Source organism: Astatotilapia calliptera, chromosome 7 (genome assembly GCF_964374335.1).
Source record: "Astatotilapia calliptera chromosome 7, fAstCal68.1, whole genome shotgun sequence".
Taxonomy (NCBI): Eukaryota; Metazoa; Chordata; class Actinopteri; order Cichliformes; family Cichlidae; genus Astatotilapia; species Astatotilapia calliptera.
Window position 1 is genome coordinate 55670383 of NC_137428.1, and position 23229 is coordinate 55693611.

Sequence of the window (23229 nt, forward strand, 5' to 3'; positions counted from 1 at the left end):
AGGCCTCTTGGTGTGTTACAGCTGTTCAGTTTCTCTCTTTTTCCCCCCAGTGACAGAGGACATCTGGCTACCAGCAGACAGACTAACAGACACCGTGCACATGGATGATACAGTATAGTGTGGGAAAACAGAGCTAAACACAAACAAACAGGTGACCGCAAAACATAAAAGTGAGCCACTCAATGACTAGAGTTACAAAAGAGGCAGGAATCCATCTGGGAACTGAGTGTTGTGTACACTGATAAGACAGTCTGCTTGAACAGAGGTGGATAATAACCAAGCATTTGCTACAAACACACTTTTATTAGGGTGCAGACATCCATTTAATATATTAGAAAACCAACATGTGAAGCAAGGCTACATGGAATTTTACTTCAAAGGGGTATTGTTCAAGGCTAACATTTATACACAGACTGTACATAACCATGCTCCTTTGTCAGAGGAATTGATGCCGAAAAATTATGAAAATATTTAATCCAATGACAACCAAAAACCACTCATAGCATAATAGGATGTGCAATGACCTCTGATATTCACCCATTGGTAATTTCTAACTCTACTTGCTTAAAGGCAAGCAGTCGTGAGGTGGTAAACTGAAACGTTTTCTGTCTGGAGGACGGGCAAAGCCTCGCAGATCTTTAGCGCTTTGCAGAGAATAAAGTGCTGCGGTCGACCGACCGGTCAGTTTTTGTGTGTGTGCTTTTCTTTTTTTGTTTTTAAGAGCATGGAGTGTATCTGTGGTCACAAAAATATAAAAATGATGTGGGGAAGTGCATAGGTGGAGAGGTAGGTGGCTTCAAACACTTGCACATGGAAAGACAACAACCCAACAGACCTTCACGGATGACTCCCGTTGTCAGGATGACGCTGAATGTTTAAACAAGAAAAAAGAAAGAAAGAAAAAAAAAAAGTAGGATGCACCGAAATCTTTCTTGCCTGACAACACATTACATTTGGACTGCGAGTAGGATGAGGGGATTGGGGGGGATGAAATAAAAATAAATTGTGAATGTGTGTTGTGAGATGTGTTCACAAAAATAAATACTAACTGGGAACTTTAAGGCCCAGACTGTCTTGTGTGCATCGAGGAAGTACGGATAGGAGTGCACAGGAGTGCGTTGGCGCTCACCATGACGCACAGTTTTGCGTGTTGCACCAGACACAGAGTGTTCTGGCTGTTGTCGGGTCTCATGATGCTACTGTGGAAGCCTCTGGCCGCAGCCACGGGGTCTTTGCTGTGACTATCCGGCATTAAGGCACACAAAAGACACGCCAGCTGTTCGCATAGAAGCACCACAATCCAAGTCATGCTGTAGTGCTCATGTACGAAGGACTTTCTGCTGCTTCTCTCCCCTTCTCTCTCTCTCGCTCTCTCTTTGGCACTGGGAGGAATGTATGGCAGGGAGTGATGGATGGATAGGTGGGTGGAGGGAGGCGGGGGGATCCCTGCTCTTCATGTCACTCTCTCTCCCTGCATCTATTTGGAGAGTTTGCTGATGACACGGATGAGTGCTCCATTTTCATCTTTAAGGCGCTGGTTGTCTGCCTTCAGGTCAACCAAAACCTGGTGGTAAAGATTAAACTCACTTTAAAACAAATTCTTTACACAATATAAATGCAGCTTTTATTTTACATTTGTCGTGGTCACATTACTGGATCAATGAGCTGTTGGATGTTAAGAGATTAATGCAGTCAACAGGTTTGTGACTCTGAAGCAAAACCCATAAAGCTTCTTTCCCAGGAGTCGCAGCGGCAGATGGATCTGCACAGATTTGACGTCGGATGCCCTTCCTTCCTGGCACAACCTTCCCAGGGTTTTCCATCTCCTCCCAGTCTTGAACCGCAGATTCGCATTAGGCGAATGTGTTAATCTGCACTGTAGAGCCAAAAACTATGCACAATATAAATTTGTCCAATCTCCCCTACAAGGTCATCTCCATCTCACCGTCCTATTTTTACATTTCTCTCTCGCTCCCTCTCTGGAAGTCAAGCTGACCTCACTTTCACGTCGAGGGATCAGAACTGGGTCTCTGGCTCTGAAGTCCACAGTGTCTAAGCCCAAAGGCAATGCCTGAGGTCAGGAGCACAAATGGAAGAAAGCTAGAGCTTTATTTTTTGACATTCATGGGCTGAGCAGTGAATTTGTCCCCCATGGTCGGGTTGTCAGCATAAAGTTCCGCTGTAACATCCTGAGGTGTTGGAGAGAGGACCTCTGCCCTCATGTGCTGCCTCACAGTGCATTGAAGGCTTATTTATTTTGGCCTCTGCCCAACAACCAGCCCAACTTGCCAGATTTTTGCTTTCTGCAGCTTCATCCTCTTCCCATAAAATGAATTTAAAGTTGTAGGATTGCCATTTTGTCAAGGCTTTCCATCACAGATGAAAACGTGGGTGAAATGAGATATCCAAGAAGTGATTTTGAAAAACAAAAAAAGCAAACAACAACAAAAACAAAGGCCCTGGGAGCTGTTTGGCCGTACACAACACCTTGCAGAGGAGAGGAGCCTAAATTTATTCGAGTATAGCTTTTGCAGTTTTTTCCAGCAGGCACTGTGACCCACTGCAGCAAAATCAGCACATGAAACTAAACCACATCATTAATGACTTTGCCATTAACTTCTAAATCAGCAAGCTCAATATAAAGAACCAGTAAACAGCACTTCCTAAAGTAAAGTAACAGCTATCAGTGTAGTTATGTGTGCTTTGTTTGTCTGATTAACTACAGGGAACAAAAAGGCTGATATAGATAACAGTGCCATTTAGTATTTCTACTTTTACATTAACAGTACAGAGAATTGACATCCTGTTGATAGGCTGGTTATTAATAAGTCAACAACTCCTTTTAAACCAAAGGGTTGATTATAAATTGCTGCCTTAGCCTCCAAGCCATCAGATGTGTGATATATATATATCAGGTGTGGATAAACTAAGCATTTAACATGTTACATGTTGCTCCATCTACAGTTCACTGAGGCTTTGAATATCAGAAGTGGAACTAATAAACCAACTTGATAGCAGAGAACGAAAAAAAAAGACAATAGATTCAAACCTGGATCTAAAGAGCTCATTGAATTTGAGTGTGATATTGTAATAAGATGTAACTGTTGCAACAGTCTCTTGTGCCCCTTCTTCTTTTCTAAATATTCCACAGCAACCTGTAAGTGGAATTACTAGAAAGTGGAAGTTTTAGCCACAAAGTTGCCGAGTCATAAACCCGTCTGCAGACTAAATAACTGCAGAGCTCCAAACCTCCGCTGGCATTAACATCAGCACAAAAAACTGTGTGCTTTCATGGCCCAGCAGCTATGTAGGTAATGTGTAGGTGGCCCAGTACTTTTTTTATATATTGCACATAACTAAACACTGGATATACAGGGAAGCAGCGAGCCTGCCTCAGTCAGGTTACAAAACTAAATATCATCTTGTTTATTTGATGTTTTAGAGTGGGTGACACGATGAGCTTTGCTTTTTTTTACCTTACTGAACCATTTAGCTTTTATCATTTTTAGTTATTGATTTATAAATAGAACTATTCTGTTAAAAGCCATGCTTAATCATTTGTCTGCTGTTACACAGAAGTTTATTATCTTTCGAGAAGGCAACAAAATAACTCATTCTGTTCAGAGTCACAATGGAGACCGCAGAGACATAAGATGCCTCAAGTTGCTAAGCAACTAAATGAAGAAATTGGCTCCAACAGACACCACCCTCGTCACACCACCTGGACACGGTGCAAAACAGCTCTCTACCTTGTGCTCTCACCACACTGCTGGACAGCACAAGCGAAAGCCAAGCTAATCGAGCAGAAGCATGCAAAAGTGCCCGTGGGCATGATAAGAGTCGTTCTCAACATCTTCTCACCTTTAGCTCCTCCTCCAGCTCCGCCATTCGCCGCTCCAACATCCTTCGATCCTGGCGCCGGGGAAAATACGACATGGGAGGGTGGGGAGCAGGTAGAGAGAGAAAAAGAGAGAGTGACGTAGAAGGAGCACAAAAGTTGAGCGAAAACAAGCGAGGAAGTGGTTTGAGTGAGTAGAGAATAGAAAGCGTCAACAGACAGCAAGAGTGGCTGTAGTGTGGCAGATGAAGCGAAAACACAGCAAGTAACATCATTAGCAAGGGATGCATTACCTTCCTCTCCCGCTCCAGCAGGGCTGAACAGTCAGTCAGACGCTCCTGTCTCTGTTGAATACAATAAACCACGTTTACATAACCCGCACTGGTATTTTTACATGATCACATGCAGGCCTGTATGCAAAAAGACATCAAAAAGGTACACCCTGGAACCATGGACACAATAAGCCTGCATGTGAAACTGGGAGCTCACTGCTAGTAGTAGCAATCCAGAATTGTATTTGAATTCTGCTTCCTTACACGTCCTGAGGATCTGGCCCCGTACAGAGCATTTAACTGTCACAGTGCAGGCTTACAAGTGATTTACTAGAGTTTTCAAAAGTAGAATAAGAGGCAGAGCCTTCAGCATTCAGGCACCGCACCTGTGGAACCAGCTCCCAGTTTAAGTTCAGGAGACAGATTACTTTTTTTTCAGAAAACTTAAAGTTGCGACAGGATTAGGTGAACATGAACAGAACTCTCTCGTAGGTTCAGGCTGCTGGACTACACATCACTACTGCCATTAACATTTGTCTTCTCTCTCCTGTAGTTTGTGTTTTGCACTGTTTTTCCCCCTCTATGCTCTCCTTTCATCGACCAGTCATGGTAGACTGATTCTGCTGGACTTCTCTTGCTGTTAAAAGAAAGTTCTTCCATCCCACTGTTGCCAAGACCCTAATCACAAGGGCTCATCAATGGGGGCTCTCTGTCTAATATTTTAAGGACTTTAAATTTACAAAACAAAAACCATAGTTGTCAATTGGTGCTATATAGATCAATTTTAATTAGGGAAAAAAAATGTAAAAAAAATTACTAAATAAATAAAAATTAAAAATATCCAAATTCTAAGAACCTTTTTAATCTAGTAGCGGTCTCACTTTTCCCTCATCTGGGTAGAGCATTTGAAGGGTTGCCTACGGATCACTGACTGTACAATACACTCCCATTGGAGAATACAAAATAATAATAATAATAATAATAATAATATGCAGAAGGTATGAAACCAGGATTCAAATGCAGTCGAAGGCTTAAAACAAAGGGAACATTATATGGGTTTCTATATTTAGCAATAGTATTTGAAATGAGGTTGAAAAAAAATCATAAGCAGTAACAAAGAACCTGCCCTACTAGTTCCACCACTATGAGCTTCTTGCTTTGACTCTGCGTGGTGAAAGACGACAAGAACAGTTTCTGTTTGACTTTTTGTGTGTATTTGTTGTCACCTGCGTGGCCTTTTCCAGATCCAACCTGGTCTGAGTGACACTCCTCTGAGTGTCCTGGAGCTGTGACTGGAGCTGGCTGTTTTGTCTGGAAACCTCCTCAAACAACTGACAAACACCACACACACACACACACACACACACACACACACACACACACACACACACACACACACACACACACACACGCAATGAAGAGTTGGGACAAATAAGGCAAATGTATCGCATGATCTCAACAGCGATACATTTGCTGTCGGTTCACCTTCTTAAAGTCCTTCGTCTCAGATCCTCCTCCCCGTGTACGGTCGCTATAGGATGAGTCCGACCTGGTTATATGAAAACAAAAAGGTCATCCACACTGTGAATGGAGAAAATTCAGATCAATCAAAAGTGGGATTCATACCTGGAACTCAAACGTTGGTCTGTCTGTAAACAAGAGGGGGGAAAAGCAAATACCTTACAGCTCTTTTCTTAAGTTACATTCTAATGAGATCACAAACAAGAGTTCACGGAGACCTGTGAATTGAGCCCACTGGTGGAAAACTCTTCCTCTCCACTGGGATCATTGTCTTCACCCTGCAGACGACACAGACAGAACAATAGGTTCTTACAGACATTGGCCCACAACAATCTACTAACTTTGTGTTACACTCCGTCTCCGTTTTTTGCAAAACACTGGGAAATGCCTAAAGGCTGCAGTGTGGTGGGACACACTACTGGAGTACAGAACCAACACTTATGCAAGCTCCCGAACCAAAAAACAGAGACGGACGGGAGTTAAAGGTGGTTAAGATGAGACGCATGAGCAGAAATATTACAGTACTGTGCAAAAGTCTTAAGCCACCCCCGATTTCTTTATATGTTGGTAGGAAAATGGTAAATAAATGGCATCAATTTACTGACCAATTTCTGCTATTTTTTTTTTTTTTTAAAAAAGAACACACTTCACACAGTACTGACCTATGCCAAGGTTTGAACCAGTAGCTCTTTGGAAATCAACAAACAATAACATTCCTTTCAACATGGTCAGGTACAAGGACTGGACTGGACTTGAATGAGTGAAAAATAAGCCAATGTCCAAAGCAAAACTTTGGAAGACTTTCAGAAAGTCTGGAGGACTATTGGATGGCTCATTGGAAGTGAAACCCAAAAGAGTTAGGGGTGGCTCAAGACTTCTGCACAGTACTGTATGTTTAGCTGCGATGCAAGCATTTTGTCATTGAGCAGTCCAATAATCAGATATAAATTTGTGTCTACTACATTTCTGTGAGTTAACTCTTTTCCTACAAAGACGACCTCCCTGTATCCTTAATGGCTTTTGATGCAAACCCAGTCATTTTGTTACATAAGCTGAAGTATGACGACCTGCTCGGTTCAGAGAAGAGCTTCGACAGTTATCTCTAGTAGGCTTTCAAGGGGTAAACAGTTAAGCTAAATCAATTTGATAGTCTGCATTTTTTATTAGACTTGAATGTGAATAATTCACAAAGCCAGGAGAAACGTTACCATGTTTGTAACTTGTTTAGCCAAATGCAATAACTTACTAATGCAAAGCTAACATTAGATTCTTACCAGAAAAATAAACAGAGCGCCAAAAAAAATCTTTTCACTTGAAAACTAAAAGGTTTTTGGCCAGCTAAAGGCACTTTAAGAGTTTTAGCTCTCTAGTGAATATTAGAGTGCCTGACTGTTTTTCCCTTCAGTGTGATGCGTTGTGCTCCTTCTTCATAAAACCCTCAAGTCAAGTTTTCCCCTTATTCCTCCTCATCGTACACATCTTCGTTTTCTATTTTCTCTCGCCAAATTTGTCTCTTCTTATGAGCATATCCATCCTGCATTTCATTTTTCAGATTAATAAGCAGAATTTACCTCCCCGGTCCTCTGTGCCTTCCTCCTGGCTTGAATTTGCCTCCTCTCATTGCGCTCCCTGGCCCATCGCTCTGTCTCGCTCTCCCCTGTGTTGGCCTCCACATCTGGAACAAAGCCAGACAGCAGCCTTTTAAGACCAAACTAATGTTTGCGAGCAAAAACCACACGCTGATGAGCGAAGGAAATGTGAAAACAAAAACCCAAACAAGCAACAAGGGCGGCAGCCTACCTCTTCTGTCAGAGGTCTGAGGTCTAGGTGTGCCAGCAGGTTGTGTGAGGCCCAGCAGGTCTGACTTCTGCAGGCTGGCAATACGAGACCTCCAGCTCAATTCCTGTAAACACAGCATCCCCTACTTTGTGACGTCACATGGTGTTACATAAGGACAGCAGTCAACAGGCCTCTAAAGTGCCGGCTCTCACCCCTTCCTCGCCCTTCTTCTGCTTTGCTTCTTTCTCCTTCTCCTCTTCCTTTTCTCTCCCTTTGTTGTCCGTCTTCATGGTCTGTATGGTCTTCTCTGCCTCCTGCAGATCTGTTAGCGTTACCCCCTTGAGGTGAAAGAAAACACAGTCAAGCGCCAAACTGACACAGCCTCTATCAGTAGGGCGAACATCTGAGCAAGTATCCCCACCTGAGTGGAGCGGCGGGATTGCCGTGCATGTCGGGAGCGAGCTTTCCTCTGCGCCTCTGCCTCCTCATCCCGCACTGGTGTCAGGTAGGACCTACATTAGCCGAAACGCAAGTTTAGCAACAAAGTCGCGCCCTTCGACATCCTCAAAGACACGCTTATCACTCACTTGCGCCTCTGCTTGGCTTCCTGTTCGCCTGCGGTCGTGCTCTGAGAGTTGGAGGTGGTAATGGCTGGTTGATCCTTCTTTTCCGTCTGTTCCTGAGGAAGTCTTTTCGTAGAAAGAAAGATGAAAGGTGACTCATATTGGTCCAAAGGAAAAAAAAAAAAAAAATCGTACATGCAGTGTAAAATGAAAAATACCTCTGAGCCAAGACACTATTAAGGCGGCCGAGTCCAGCAGAGCTCGTTCCTGTGCTAGCTGAGGTCACGGTGGGGTCATCCAGTCTCTTTCCATAAGATGAGCTGGAAACAAGACAGAACCCATTGGAAACTCAAAGGCACCTTTCACAGTCGCGCACAAATTAGCGTTTGCCGTTAGGGGACAGTGACAATTACACACAAACAGCAGAGTTAGACGGGCAGTGAGCAGCATGACTGACCTGTGAAGCAAAGACGGGGTGGAGCTAGTGAGATCATTTCCTGACTGACTATTGAAGCGTCGGGTGTAAGAGGAGCTACGGCTTAGCCAACTGAGAGAGAGACACACACACACACACAGGGTGACAAGGGGACATATGCAGGGATTCGGATTCTGGCTTCACAAACGCGGACGTGTATGAGAGTTGAGGCCCACCTGTTGGAGTTGTCAGCAGTGTTATCTGGAATACTGAAGAGTCTCCGTGTTGGATTGGGCGGCACTCGAGCAAGCCTTGGCTCCTGAGCGCGAGGGGGAAGAGATCAGTTTGTCATTTATTTATGTGACTCAGTGAATGGAGGCAGTAAAGAAGCCTTTATTTGGCCTGTCAAGCTAGATTTATAGAAGTACGACTGTGGTTTCATGAGTGTATAAACCTATGAATCACGCGAGCGCCTGCGTACCTTGGTGTCAGCCTCAGAGCTGAGGCGGGGGCTGGAGGCAGAGCGGCTCATGCCGAGGCCGGACTCTGGAGGTCTGCTGGTGTCCTGGCTGGGGTCAGATAGCCCAGCTGAGCCCAGAGTCACAGAGCTGTCCGCCTTCCTCAGAGATGTTCTCCATGACCCCGGGGCTTCAGTGACTGGAGGCTTGCTTAATTCCTGCTACACACACAGTCAACATTTTTATTATCCTGCCTTGCTGTCACACAGCCGTACATGCATCTCATGTGTTCCAAGTCTTTTTCCCGTTTACCCTTTTCACTTGGCTCGCAGTGGTGCTTGTTGACATGGAGGTAGGAAGCAGATTGGTGGTGTTGCGCTTGTTGTTCAAGTTGTTTATGATTTCTCGCTTTTTCGCTTTCTCTGCAAGAGTGCAAAGGTTATTAAAAATGCTCTTTTGCCTTCTTTGTATGAGCGCAAAGGTCATTAGGATTAATCAATAACAATAACTCTGAACTATAAACACAGCCAGCAGGTACTTCAAAGCAGAAACAGCTTCTCTCACCTGACTCTGCATCGCTCTCAGACTCGCTCTCCTCCTCTGAGCTGGAGCTGCTCGAGGCTTTCGCCTGGCCCTGAGACTGGTTCTGTCCCGCCTGGCCCTCCTCCTCCTCGTCCTCTGCCGGACTGCTCTGCAGGGCAGGAGGCGGAGGGTGCTTCTCCCGCTCGTGGAGGCAGATCTTCTCCTTGCTGCTCATACGAGAGATAGAAGTCCTGCAGGGGCGGGGCCAAGGTGGGGGTGGGGGGTGGGGGGGTGGAACAACAGGTGGCATGCAGGGAGCTGATCAGTGAGGGTAATCATTCCATGTGCAGCCAATTAGAGCGAGCATGCATCAATCAAGACCTCGGTAGGTGAAACAGTGGGTCATTTTCTGTGCCGCCGTTTCTGCTTCGTTTGTAATTGTGGCCAATTGCTTTGCACCAATTCGAGCCGTTTCCTTAAAGTGAAACGTTGAAATCATTCACACAGATTAAGGAGCAGCCACAGAAGTGAAAAGAACAAAAAAACAAATGCTGTCTCTCAGTGCCACACTACATATTAATGGTAAATAATATGGTTTACGTGCACATTTGGCCCTATTAACCAAGACATCAACAGCAAAGCACCCATCCTCTGAAAAGTGTTTGAATTATACTTGTTTTTACTCGAGAAGGAGAAACAGTGAAAAATGGCATTCAAAGATAAAATAAGACATCTTTTCACGGAGAAACAAAGTATGCGTTTATATCGTCAACAACACTTAGAGGGCAATCATTTTATACTACCTGAAAAACTTAAAACATCCTCGCTTAGTTCTACATGACTTTTCAATTCAACATTACAGAGAAATATTTATGCTTTAGTCAGTTTCTGTTTCTTTTACCCCGCTTGACCAACTTCTACCGGTTTTTGCAAAGTTTTGAAAAAGTCCTTTATTTCTACTGTCTACTGCATATTGTTAGCACACAAAGAAACATGCTGGGATAACAACAGGACACCTTGGGACACTCTCCAAAGACACATTGTTTACCTTTAGAGTTTCCTGGTTAAATTAATGTTAAAAAAATGTTATAAAAAAAATGTATATATTTTTTCTTTTTTTTGTGGAGCTTTTAATCAACTGCTTGCAAACGCTTGCACTGCTGCATGAGAAGTCACAAATTTGAAAACCTTTTTCTGACATTACATCATATCCTGTGCATCTACTGCTCTACTATTCCGTTCCACCCTTTTGGCCTGGAAGGCCCTTCGTACTAAGAGCAAAGAGGATCCTACAAATTTAAGACTGTTTAGTCTTTAATATCTAACGTGAAGGAATATGACAGCATTATTTGAATGTCTTTAAGTCACTGGCATTTTTTTTTCCATCTGTAATTTTGTTTGTTTTTGTTCTTGGAATCTTTCATGTACAGAAAAAAAGAATCCATCTACCTAACCATCTCAACCATCTTTAAATGTATGAAATACATCTTTAACACTGTTTTCTTGATCCCCTGTTTACATGAGCACATCACATTGGATGTTCTGTGAGCGAGCACACCAACCTTCACTGTAGTTTTTACGCTGCATATACTGCAATGTTGGAATTTACTCGTATCACCCACCATTTTATTTTACTGTTAATATATTTTTTTCCTTCTAGTGTTTGATGGCAAATATAGTCTTGCTAGGGGGACTTAATTATTTGTTGTAAGCAGTGTTGGGTAAGTTACTTTAAAAAAGTAATTAATTACTAATTACTTAGTCAATATTGTATTTAAAATACTTATCTAATTACTGTGTCTGAAAAGTAACTTAATTACTAAATAAGTAATTTACTAAATACTTCTTAAAACCCCTATAAACCTTGAGTGGACAATCAATAGAAATTAAACTCTTTAAATAATAAATACATTTTTTAAAGACGGAGACTCTACAGTACGCAGCGGTAGCATCTCTTCCACAATGTAGCCTGCAATCATTTTTTAAGCTCACCTTCAGACGCTTTCTGTGCTGCTGAAGTAAAATCAAGTTTTGCCTGCTTAGCAGGAGTTGCCACGGTGTTATCCATGGATGATGAACAAGGATCACTCGGAAGTGTTTGTCTATGCTCTCGTGTCAGGCGCTTCAGTAGATTACTCGTGCTATTAACAGCAGCCGATAGTTTTTTTTCTCCCCAGGACATAGCTTACATATTACTGTAATATTCTTGTCTGCTTGTTTCAGAAAGGTGAAGAGACGGGAATATGTCCATTTCATAAAACAGCCACTCGCTTCAGCCGAGTCCGACATCTTCCGCTTTAGAACAGCGGTCCCCAACCCCCGGGCCTCGGACCGGTACCGGTCCGTGAGTCGTTTGGTACCGGGCCGCGAGAGTTGAGGCTCAGGTGTGAAATGTATAGTTTTCAGGGTTTTTATCGGTTTTCAGCGTTATTTTGTTATCGTTTTTATCGTTTACTCAGTTTTCCTGGGTCTTTTCAGGTATGGTTTATGCCCGACAATATTTTCATGGACCGGCCTTTAAGGTGTCGCGGATAAATACAACAAAATAAAACTAGTACCGGTACCGAAAAAAAGAAAATTTATTCATACCGGTCCGTGGCGCAAAAATTGTTGGGGACCGCTGCTTTAGAATACGACTATGCAGCAAACTGGCGCGAAATGATGTGCACCTGCACTGCAACGATGTTAAAGCGGCAGAGTTTACTTCTACGTTTAGAAGACAAATTATTGAAATTAAATAATGATATTCAGCCAGTTTAATTATTTTACAATGTAACGCAAGTAAATTGTAAGTAACTGTAATTAAAATACCTAAAAATGAACAGTAATTAGTTACTCTACTTTTTCAGTGGAAAAGTAATTTAATTACAGTAACGCGTTACTTAGTAACGCATTACACCCAACACTGGTTGTAAGCTGCCATTTGCAACAGGCTGGATTTAGCATTTACAATGTGATCAGCAGCGTTGGGGAGTAACGGAATACATGTACCGCCGTTACGTATTTAAAATACAAAATATGAGTAACTGTATTCTGTTACAGTTACCGTTTAAAAAGGTGGTATTTAGAATACAGTTACTTTGTTGAAATAAATGGATTACACGGCGGTACTTTCCTGTTTCATATTGTCGCGGGTCAGGACTGTTTGGGTTTTGTTTGACAGCTACATTCTGTTGTTCCAGGTGGCAGCGTTACGGTTGCCATGGTTACAGGGCGACGCTCTTTCTCTGCGTGTTTCCTGGGTGAGAGAGCGGCTTTTTGTTGTTGTTGTGCTAAGCAGGATGCTACATGCTCTAAAGAATGTAGCCTCATGGGCAGTGTAGTCCGTGCTGCTGGGAGAATGGACTGCCATACCCGTTATGTGTCTGTGAGCGCGAGGAGGGAGAAAAGGGCGAGTGGAAAACTACGAGTTATCATCGAGCAGAAACGGGAGCTGGAAGCATGTAAATATAATAATAACCACTGCAGCCAAGAAGAGTGCCTGATGAGCCCAGTTGTAAGTAAGCTATTAAGACGCTGTGTTCGTGTTTTCCTCCAAAACAATAAGTTCCGTTGGAGCAGCCTTTCAACGCCTCACTCTGTTTCTCGCTAGCAAAGTTGACCCAGACAACGAAGTAAAGCTATTTTTCGGCTACGAGCCCAACTCGGAGCCCGACATATTAGTCAGAGGTCCCTTTAATACGGTTCGGAGCCGCGGACCTTCAGTAACAGTCATAAATCACAGCAATAGTACATTCACGTAGTTGTAAAAAAGCATGATAATATATTAAGTAATCCAAAGTATTCAGAATATGTTACTCTCATTGAGTAACGTAACGGAATACGTTACAGAATACATTTTGGGGCATGTATTCTGTAATCTGTAGTGGAATACATTTTAAAAGTAACCTTCCCAACACTGGTGATCAGATGCAGACTTAAAAAGAAAGCATTAATATTCAGTATGAAACTGAGAGACAGACTGCTACATCTACCCAGGTTGGTGGGTAGAAGTAACACAGCTGAAGGGATGGGAACACTGGGACTGTCACACCTGCATGCAGACAACAGCTGGATCAAGGATTACTGGGATTGGGCTGAGGAACAGCATAGCGTGTACACACTCACACACACACACAGATATACACAAACATACGGACGCACCAACACACTGGCACTGACCTGCGTGGGCGGACTGGTACCATGGGGATATGCGAAATGGGCTCAATAACAGGAGTCTGTTTCTCTTTCTCGCTACGTAACTGAAGAGGAATATAAACAGACATAAACACAGAGAGCACTCGCCGCTGGAACGCCATCAATCATGACAGGTCTGTCCGAGCAAGTGAGATAGTCACAGTGCCTTGTGTGTGTGTGTGTGTGTGTGTGTGAAGACAGACTCACAGCGTTCTGCTTCTTCTGCAGCTCCTCCAGAACGTCCACGAGGTTCTCGTCTGCAACATCTAAAGGTGTTTGTCCCTACAAGGACAGCCACAGTGATCAGTGATGGCACATGCTAAAGCTCCAATCACAGACTGAACTGCAGAGGGAAAGCTTGTTCGCCGTGCCCTCACCACATTGTTGACGGCACCCATATCGCACATGTTGTCAACCAGCAGGCTGCACACCTCCTCCTGCCCCCAGTGAGCTGCTGCGTGCAGAGGCGTCCACCCGTCAGTGTCGCTGCAGTCCACATCCACCCTGCACTGTAACAGTACCCTGAGCGAGGTGAGGGAGTTGGGAGGAGTGGAGGTGGGGGAGAGAACAAGGCTAAGAATAAAAGCCGTTTGACTTGGCATGGTAACAAAATTAAACAAAAGTCAACAAGCTGCTCTTATGTGTGCACTTATGCTCACTTCAGGACTTCAATGTAGCCTTTGGCAGCGGCGACGTGTAGAGCCGTTGCCTTGGTGTTTGGGTGAGGTGTGAGTGTGCCGTCTCCTGCCAGCACCGCCATGGCATCCCGGAGCATGATCCTCTCCTCTTCCTTTCGGGCCGTATCCACGTCTATTCCTGTGACAAGCAGTGACAACCTCGAGTTAAGAAGCACTTCAAAGCATCTAAAACTCCCCTTCCATTTAGATCTATGATGAGTGATGACATCGGGGTTACAAGTCAGGTTTAATGTACTCTAACTTAAGTTTTGTTTACGAAAAGCTTACAAATATCAGGACAATTCTGTAAGTAAAGCATCCCACACACAAAAAAATAAATACTTGTGAGTGTAAATTTATCTCATATACGTCATCTGTGCTCCCGGTTGTATTTGGATCTCAGCTAACACACATTCGACAGAGATAAAAGCACAAGCCTGGAGTCCAGAACAATTAAGGTCACAGAACATTTGGTGCACGGCCGCTGTCCTTGTTTCTTTGCCTCCTTTTGGAATGAACAGGAAAAAGGAAAAAATGAAGTTCTGAGGCTCCATATTTATAAAAAAAAAAACAAAAAACTGAAGCCTGAGCTCTGTATGATTTCCTGATTATTGCTGCTTGTGAAAAACTAACGCAACCGGCACCAAAGCTGTGTAGAATCATCAGTATAGTTAATTCCTTGAAATACTCCCAACATCATCGCTTCGGTTGACTAACACATGTGAGCTCACGTTTGTTTTCAGTCTTCTAACTTCAGTAAGATTACTGACTGTACATAAAAGTTCTCTTTTAATTTGGCATCATCACTCATCACACTGAAAATTTGATTTTCGGTTTCAGGATTGCAGGTTTGGCCTAAAAATACAGATAACACGGAAACGCACAATATCCGATTACAAGCAACCTTGCATTTGTGTTGATTCTACACAAAAGTAGGGTTTATATTGTCTTTTAATTATTAAGATGGATGTGCACATCCCAACAGAACTGACAACCTTGAATCAAGCCCCCGTGCGCTCACATTGGGAGCAGTTATCTTGCACAATTGCCCATATTTCTCGTGTGCTTAACCTTAAAACTGAGGAAGCATTTCAAGGCTAGGATCTCAATCGATACTGTGCCCAAGTCCAGCTGAACTGTACCTGGAGCCACATCCTAAAGTGCACTAGAGTACGGCACCCAGCAATCACAATAGTCAAACAAGCTAATGTGACTGCATGTTATGAGTCACTTAGAGGGAGGACACCAGAAAGGTGGAGAGGAGAGGTTCCAATTCTCCCGTTTTTGTTGCTTTTACCTTGTTTTTTAATTTCAGCTTTCAGGAGCCTTTCCATTGCATCTTCTGTGGCAACATCCAGAGGAAGCTCTCCCTCGCTGTTCACTGCTCCAACATGAGCACTGTGTTCTATCAGATACCTTAAAAAACAAAGATACATTTGTCAGATAGCAACGGTAAAACCTGAATGGAGGATAAACGAGTTTTCTTGGCACCCTCCGATGAGCTTTTGGCCTTCAGTCAAAAGGAAGATCACTGGTTCACTGAGTTTAAAATACATTTTTATTCAAGTCAAGTAACACCGACTGTTAGCCTTAAATGTATGTCGACCGATTGTGCAGTCAACCCCCTCTCCAGAAGGCCAATCACGAGCCTGGGAAAACCCTGAATATGTGTGAGTTTTATGTGTGTTATCTAACACTGATTTACGTCTGTGTTTTCTAATCCCTCAGCACCACTCGGCTGTGATGTGACAAAGTGATGGTGGTCGACACTCACTTAGCAATCTGGATGAAACCGCAGGAGGCTGCAGCATGCAGAGGAGTCCAGCCCTCGTTGTCTCCTCTGTTGACGTCGCTCCCGTTCTCCACCAGGAACTGCACCATCTCAGCGTTTTCATCAATGCAGGCCTGCCAGAGGACAAACGTCCGCATGATTGATTGCCGTGTACAAGTGTTTACTGTTTATTCTGACATTAACAAATGGATGCCAGTCTGAGTACAGTTTCAGTACAGTAGAGGAGGTCTCTGACCCACTTCACCATGGTTCGTTGCTAAAGGCAAAACTCCAGACTCTTCCAAAATCTGTTAAACTCAACCAAAGCAGCGGGGCTAAAACAATGACTACTGTGTCTCCTTGCTGTAATGACTTTCTGCTAAGTGGGTTGCTAAAAGCCCTCAAGTACTTTCCAAAACAGTCATTTTGCAGCACAAGTGAAACAGCGATTCTATTTAGCAGCTTTTCCTCAAGCTAGGTCGAGCAAAGAATCTAAGTGTGATCAAACACAAGTCCCGGGATAAATCCCACGAGGACCTCATGGGATTTTGCTATGATAGGTTACTTTGATTTAAGTTAATATTTATTAAAAAGAGCCAGATGGAAGGTTCTTGTACTGAATAAGTATTTTTTTTGGCTGCTTTTTCACTCATTTTCAGCTGATGGTTTTCAGAGGAATGTTTTTATTTGGTTTTTTAAGCCACTTAACTCTGACCTATGAATCATTCAAAAACTAACTCAAGAGATAAACCAGTTTTGAATCTAAACGTAACAGTCAACTTCACCAATAACCACTTTTAATTGGCAGCTATTAGCTAACGACAACATTTCCCGGCATGGTGTGCAGTGTGTCCTTAAACACTGAGGAAACAGAACAAGTGGATGACAAAAGGAGATGTGGGTAGCTTTAAAAAATAAAAATAAAAAAACTGGCAAATGGACAGTCTCTTAAAGTCATGGCCTTAAGAAATAAGGAAAAAAAGAATCCAGCCGAGACCAGAAAGATGGATCTGGCCTTTCATCCATCTACTGTTTGCTCTGGTCTCATCAGAACGGTGGCTGTCAATAAGCCATTTTTAATTAAGGGAAACGGGGAGAAAAGCCTGAGGTATGCGCCAAATTACACAGGAACTGGACTGAAAATCAGTGGCAGCACCGATTCCTCACGCCTGATGGATTGACGGATCCAAATTTGAAGCTTTGAGCTCAAAAAGGCAGCCAACATCCAAAGAAGAGCATCGAATGTCTTTCAAGAAGCCTGGAGAACAATTCCTGAAGAGTACTCAAAGAAATGATAAGAAAGCTTGCCAAGGAGAGTTCAGGCCGTGTTGAAGAATAAAGATGGTCATACCAAATACTGACTTTCAAAGGCATTAAATATGAACAAGCTTCATTTTTAGCTTGTATAATGTATTTCCATGCATGTTTGCAAATGTTTCCGTATCTACCACTACACCAATTTCACATTTTCCTATCAAAATATAAAGAAATGAGCCGTAGCTCAGAATCTGTGCGAAGACCAAATAAATAAAATGTTAATAACACAAAAAACTAAAAATATATTACTAGCGTCTGTACCTACTCTTTGATGGTGTAAGAATCAGACAGGGAGTAACATAAGATTATGCTTTTGTTATTCTTCATTTTTGGGTGAAAACTGATGTAGACACTGACTTTATAAATAGCATTATTAGTTAATTTACGAATGTCTTTTAATTACAGGGATGCACTGATATATTAGCTCACATTCACTAATGTTTAACTGTCAATTTAGAGCAGCGTAAATGTTCACTGACTGAACTTTGCAGCACTCCATAATTCCATTCACCTGTCTATATAATATTAGTAATGCTCTGTGTTTGTGAGTCTCTACTTCAAAAGTAAGATAATAAGTAAGACAATAGTTTACTCAATATGTGATATTATGGCAATTTTGAACATTTTCCTATATTCTGAGTATTTTTTATTTAATATTTGCAGAAAATTTGCCTCCTATCAGGTGACCTACGCAATCGTCTCGTAATCAAAAGCGGTCGTGAGCGTGCAACGCCCTCGAGCTCTGAGCAAACATTTAGTCACCACAAGTTGCAGTCGGTTGCAGAATGTGAAAAAATTATTTTCTAGTTGCAAGGAGGTTTCTTTCCTATTTTAACTTGTGTAACTTTGAATTAGGATGCGGTTTTGTCATGCTGTGTGCGTCCAGTGTTGGACGATTTTTTTCAGTAAAGTCGCTTTAATGCAAGTTTGCTCGGCTAACACCATCTCGGGAAGGCGGTGCATGAGATGAGCATTTTCATTGATTTGATGATAATATCGATATTTGGTGTCCCGGTATCGGTACGATATGAAAAATATCATGACATTATGCTGCCCCACGGCTATTATAGCCTACGACTAAAACTAGGCGGGAAATAAATATTTGAAGTAACAAAATAAAATCAAAAACTACACTTTTGAAGTTTTTGTCTTATTTAACTTTGTCAACAAAATCAGCACGAATAGGCTTTGGTAAATACTTTTGTGTTTACTGGAAAAACCACATGTGTGGCTGTGAATCAGGTGTTTGCATTGTGATCGCCGCCCTGAGCTTCTGAATAATTAAAGAACACTAAAACTAAAACTGGCACCCTCTCTGAAAACTAGCTAAATTGAACAGAAGAGAACGTTTTCAATCGTAAACAATGAAACCACTCTTTATTAAAAGAGGGATCATGGTGTGCCATCTTTTTAGTGGGTACCTGTTGGCAATGAAGCTATTCCTCTGTATTTTATCTCATATATGCATGTATGCAAAGACAAGCTGCTGCAGACTCACATTGGAGGAGTTTTCGACGATGCTGCTTCTCCAAAACGAGAGCGATTCTGAGTAATCAATAAGTGAAATCAAAAGTGACGGTCCATATTTTAGATACAGTGCCAACACAGTTTCTCCTGCTCTCTCAGAGTTTGCATATATGTAAACATCTGTAATACTCTGAAATACAAATGAAGTTTAAAAAAAAACTTTTCTTTTTAAAAAAAAAAAATAGCTGTCAATACATTTCACTAAAAACTACAAATGTTAACTTCACGAAGAAGGTTGCAAAGTCATACGGATTCCTCCTCTGGGGACTACAGTGTTTATTTAAACATTATAATAAATTTAGTGGCAATCTACTGCGTAGTTGCCGAGATCGGCCTGGGCCAATGCGGCACATAGCCAGTGGCATGGCTATAAATACTTGATAAAGGTGGAGATTTGTCTTTTTGTGACTCTGAAGCAAAGCTGAACTGAATACTAACAAAACGATTAGTTTAATCTGCACTGGTGTCTCATTTCACTGATGTCAGCAGGTGAGATGATATTTACTCAAAAAATGTGACGTTACCGAAGCAGTTCTTCTGTGGGACGTCACAGCGCCAAGTGTCTGTAACACGTACAGAAACGTCTCCATCAGGCCTGTCTTAAGCCACCTAAGAGGCTTTTCTTTTAGGCTAAATCAACTAATCACAAAGCTGGGGAAAGCCTCCTCCTTCCCTTTTATAATATGAGAGATTTAGGCAGGTAATGCATGGGAAAAAAAACAAAAAACCAAAATGTGATCATTGTAAGAGCTGAAAATGGGGCTCAGTAACAGCGGGGGGGGGGCGGGGGTCGCCCACTAATGGAGTGGGTGCTCTGAGCTGAATGAATGAACAGTGGGTACTTCTGGCACCCTGCGTGTGACGACGGTCCATACACACACATACACACACTCTCAGCAGACTCCTTCACTGGGTCATCAAGTGACTCATTGTGAAAATCGCCTTTGACAACAGCAGTTTGTGCTGTTTGAGGCATGTTTTCCATTTCTTCATCCGAAATCCCTAAAGTCCCCTCCATGGGGAACTGGCAAAGGGAAGGAGAAAGAGAAAGCAAGAAGAGGAGGAGGAGGAGGAGGGAGAAGACAGAAAAGGCTTTGGATGAAGAGGATGGAAAGTTTGGAGAGTGCGGGCCCTATATTTAATTCGAGTTTCCAGGCAACCGATGAGCAATAGGGGGAGAGAGGGATGGAGGGCAAGGAGGGTGACCACACTGGGTGACCGGTCGGACATGTGGAGCCACCAGAAGACTCATCTGAACCAGCCGTGGTGGGGCAAATTCACTAAACTGCCTCAAAATTGGGAGGGAAAAACCACATCTGCATGAGCACGCAGGCCAGAGGACTTCGAAGCAGATCTTTTCTGTATGTTCTCAGGAATCCTGGTCAAAACTCATCTGACCCTGCTTTCACTTTATGAGATGAGACAGCAATGTGTTTACCACACAGTGCCATTAAAGTGGAGGAAATGCTGCATCACCGAGGGCCTGTGTGACAGTGATGGTGTCCAGAGTGAGCCTGGGTGTTATGACTTAAGTCAAGAGCAGGGACAAGAGGAGGACTTGAACATGCACCGAACAAGTCCAGCCTATCTTCGACTCATGAACGCAACAATCACGAAAACTGCAATAATAAAATGTAAGGGTGAAAACTTCAGTTATAATGCCCTCCCTCTTTTCTTTTTTGCTTTAAGACCTTTAGATAGGACGGTGAAACTCTCTCTCCCACTACTTTCCTGACTCTTCGGCAGGGCCTGTATGCCACAAGCCTGCCCATAACTGTCTAAAAATGGTCCACCAGGCTCTTTGGTTTTTACCGTCTGCTGCCCTCTCGTTCGCTTTTTTTTACGCCATAAAAAGAAGCCTGTAATTTACTAAATGCAACAGTGCGGATCAGACAGCCTCCCAACGGGCTAATAAACCAAGTTTGCTAGTGTTAAACAGGCCAGAAACTCTTCCCGGACTTTATAAAACAAACGCACAGAGGAATGAGTGATGGATTACAGGAGCTGCTGGGCTGGAAGTACGTTAGTGGTCCATTTTACCTGTGAGTCCTCTTCGCTGTGAGGATCATTAAGGGATCAACGCTGAGCCCTTTTCCCTTTAGATGAGCGACAGTTGTAGCAACTGTAGCGATTAGCTCGGGCAGAAAGGAAAACTAGCTGCTGACAGTTAGAGGGGCAAAACTTCCTACCTGGTGAAGCGCTGTCAGTCCGTCTACGTTAGCGTGGTTGATGTCAGCTCCCTGTCGGAGCAGCGCTGCCACCTCCTCCCGGTCTCCGGCGGAGCAAGCAGCCATAAATACGGCTCCTTGGGCGAACCGAACTTTCGCCCGGCGCGTTCCGGAACCGCTCGAGATTTCCCGGGACTCCGAACCCGTCTGATCCGTCTCTGAGCCCAGCCATCGCTGCAGCTGATCCTGCCGTCGCTGCTTGGCAGCTTCGGACCGGGAATGGTCAGTGGCCGCCATCTTCCCTGGTCTGTCCCGGACAGATTCAGCTCATGGTACGAGGAGAGAAGCGGAGTGCCGTGTTTGGATTCCGCACCCCCGCCCTCAACACACCTCCCGGACTGCGCCCCCTGGCGGACAACACGACATAGCGAACTTCTGCGACTGAGTGGCAGTTCTGCGCTGCCTTCAGGAACTACTCGGAAGTTTCCCTGTTATTTTTTTTTTTTACCACAACCACATCAATTTAAGGGGAAAAAAAGTTCAGACAGTTAAGATGACCAACCACACAATCAAAGAAATAACACAGATTCCCTTTTAATATTTGTTATATTATATATTTATTATATTATATATTGCAACACAAACACAAAATTATATAAGTAAATACAACAGTTTTTATGTTTTTCTGTCATATTATTTTAATGCTCGTTTTTTTCTTTTTTCTTTTTTTTTCTTGTTTTGATCTTTATGAATAGAATAGAATGCCTTCATTGTCACTATACAGATGCATCTCCTACTCAGTGCAAACATGGCGGTGGGGGGTAAATACATATGAACAGTATTTAGACAATATATATATATATAATGTACAAATATAAAAAAAAAAGAAAAGAAAAGAGAGAGAGACAGAAAAGTAAATATGTAAATAAACAGCGTTTTGTATTGTTTGGATTATTGCACATGGAATGTAGTTTTGCACAGTGGTGTGTTTATCAGTGCATGTGCATGTGTAAGTTAAGGGTAGTTATGGCTAATAACTGGATGATACCAAGTTCACCAGCTTTCTTAAAAGGCCAGAAGTGATGAGACTTATGTGTGACACGTTTTGCTTTTATATGTGAACAGAATGGGGGGGATATTCAAATACTCCTCTAACCAAAACAACAATAAAAGCTCCTCAATTTGACCCAAAAAACAAACTCCTTTTTTTGTACTGCAATAATTTAACATATTTTAAATTAAATCAGAATCAGAAAGACTTTATTTATCCCCAAGGGGCAATTAAGATACAACAGAGCAGCATGACGTTAAAGATAAGGACAGGGCATAAACAGGCAATAAGAATGAGTTGATAAATACACAGAATATACAGTATATACACAGTTTTAGAATTAAAGTGACTGAATAAGTGAATGCACTGCTGTGTTATGTTAGTAACTCAAGAAGAACTCAAGAGTCATGCACTTTCATGCAAATATAATGGAAAAGGGGGATAAAAAGTAAAATATATATTCTTGATACTAACAAGAATGTATTTTGTTTGCATATGTAATATATTATCTGTCCAGAGGATACAATATATATCACTTGGATTAATTGTTTTCTGTATGGCATTTTCAGTCTCTTACCACAGACACAGTCACAGACTAGACTGTAAGCTGCACAGATTCTGTGGCTGTAAAACAAACCCAAATCATCACCACTCCACTCCTGATCTAATCTGAGATTGTCTTATAAGTCTTGGCTTTTTTTTTTCAGATACAAATGTCATGGTCCTTTTAGAGAGAAGAGCATTTCTCCTGAGAAAACACGTCATACTTATTTAGTCTTTTTTAATTGTTCTCTCATGAACTTAAACATTTAACATGCTAACTGAGGTCTGTCTAGTCTGAGATGTAGCTCTTAGTTTTTCATAGTTTCTCTGAGCACTTCACAGTCTGATGTTGGAGTGAATTTGCTTGAGTTTCTCAATAGCTACTAGCAAACAGGGAAATTGTGGCAGCTTTTCTTTTGTCCTAACATGGCATTGTCCATGTTAGGACACTATTTATGTTACCCTTTTAGTTGCTGTCCAACTGTATCCTGCTGTGTTATTTTGTCCTTGTTCATTTCACTGCGGTATTTTTCAAAGTCTGCCATGATCCCTGAGTCATTATTTGGTCACTGCCTGGCATGTGTTACGTTTTTCTTCTTTTCATTGTCAGCTACAGGTTTACAGGCTAATG

At 42.6% G+C, this 23229-nt stretch overlaps 1 protein-coding gene across 8 annotated transcripts; it reads right to left on the bottom strand.

Moving 5' to 3' along the window:
* Positions 1–283: 283 nt before the first annotated feature.
* LOC113026684 (protein phosphatase 1 regulatory subunit 12A) lies at positions 284–21411 on the bottom strand. 8 transcript variants are annotated; one of them, XM_026175731.2, is made up of 25 exons: positions 21026–21409; positions 15996–16126; positions 15519–15637; positions 14204–14360; positions 13922–14066; positions 13752–13826; positions 13530–13609; positions 9411–9595; positions 9159–9268; positions 8870–9067; positions 8625–8707; positions 8431–8520; positions 8192–8293; positions 7998–8099; positions 7832–7922; positions 7623–7748; positions 7432–7552; positions 7203–7306; positions 5850–5909; positions 5737–5759; positions 5596–5659; positions 5337–5441; positions 4132–4182; positions 3862–3912; positions 284–1564 (listed from the first exon to the last, which is right to left on the bottom strand). In XM_026175731.2, exons 1-25 carry the CDS (start codon positions 21299–21301, stop codon positions 1478–1480), a joined length of 2736 nt encoding a protein of 911 aa, XP_026031516.1. In that variant the 5' UTR covers positions 21302–21409; the 3' UTR covers positions 284–1477. The 8 variants fall into 8 exon arrangements, with proteins under 8 accessions (XP_026031516.1, XP_026031513.1, XP_026031512.1 ...); XM_026175728.2 differs by having other exon boundaries at positions 8870–9064; positions 9411–9619; XM_026175727.2 differs by having other exon boundaries at positions 9411–9619.
* Between the last annotated feature and the right edge of the window lie 1818 nt (positions 21412–23229).

What these genes read in the sequence shown, in the direction of transcription:
- LOC113026684 (XM_026175727.2), bottom strand. Translation starts at nt 21,301, where the DNA reads ATGGCGGCCACTGACCATTCCCGGTCCGAAGCTGCCAAGCAGCGACGG. An exon ending in GTACCAGTCCGCCCACGCAG is followed by an intron (nt 9,620 to 13,529) that starts GTCAGTGCCAGT and finishes CCGCCCCTGCAG; the next exon opens with GACTTCTATCTCTCGTATGA. An exon ending in GAAGCCAAGCAGAGGCGCAA is followed by an intron (nt 7,923 to 7,997) that starts GTGAGTGATAAG and finishes CGGCTAATGTAG; the next exon opens with GTCCTACCTGACACCAGTGC.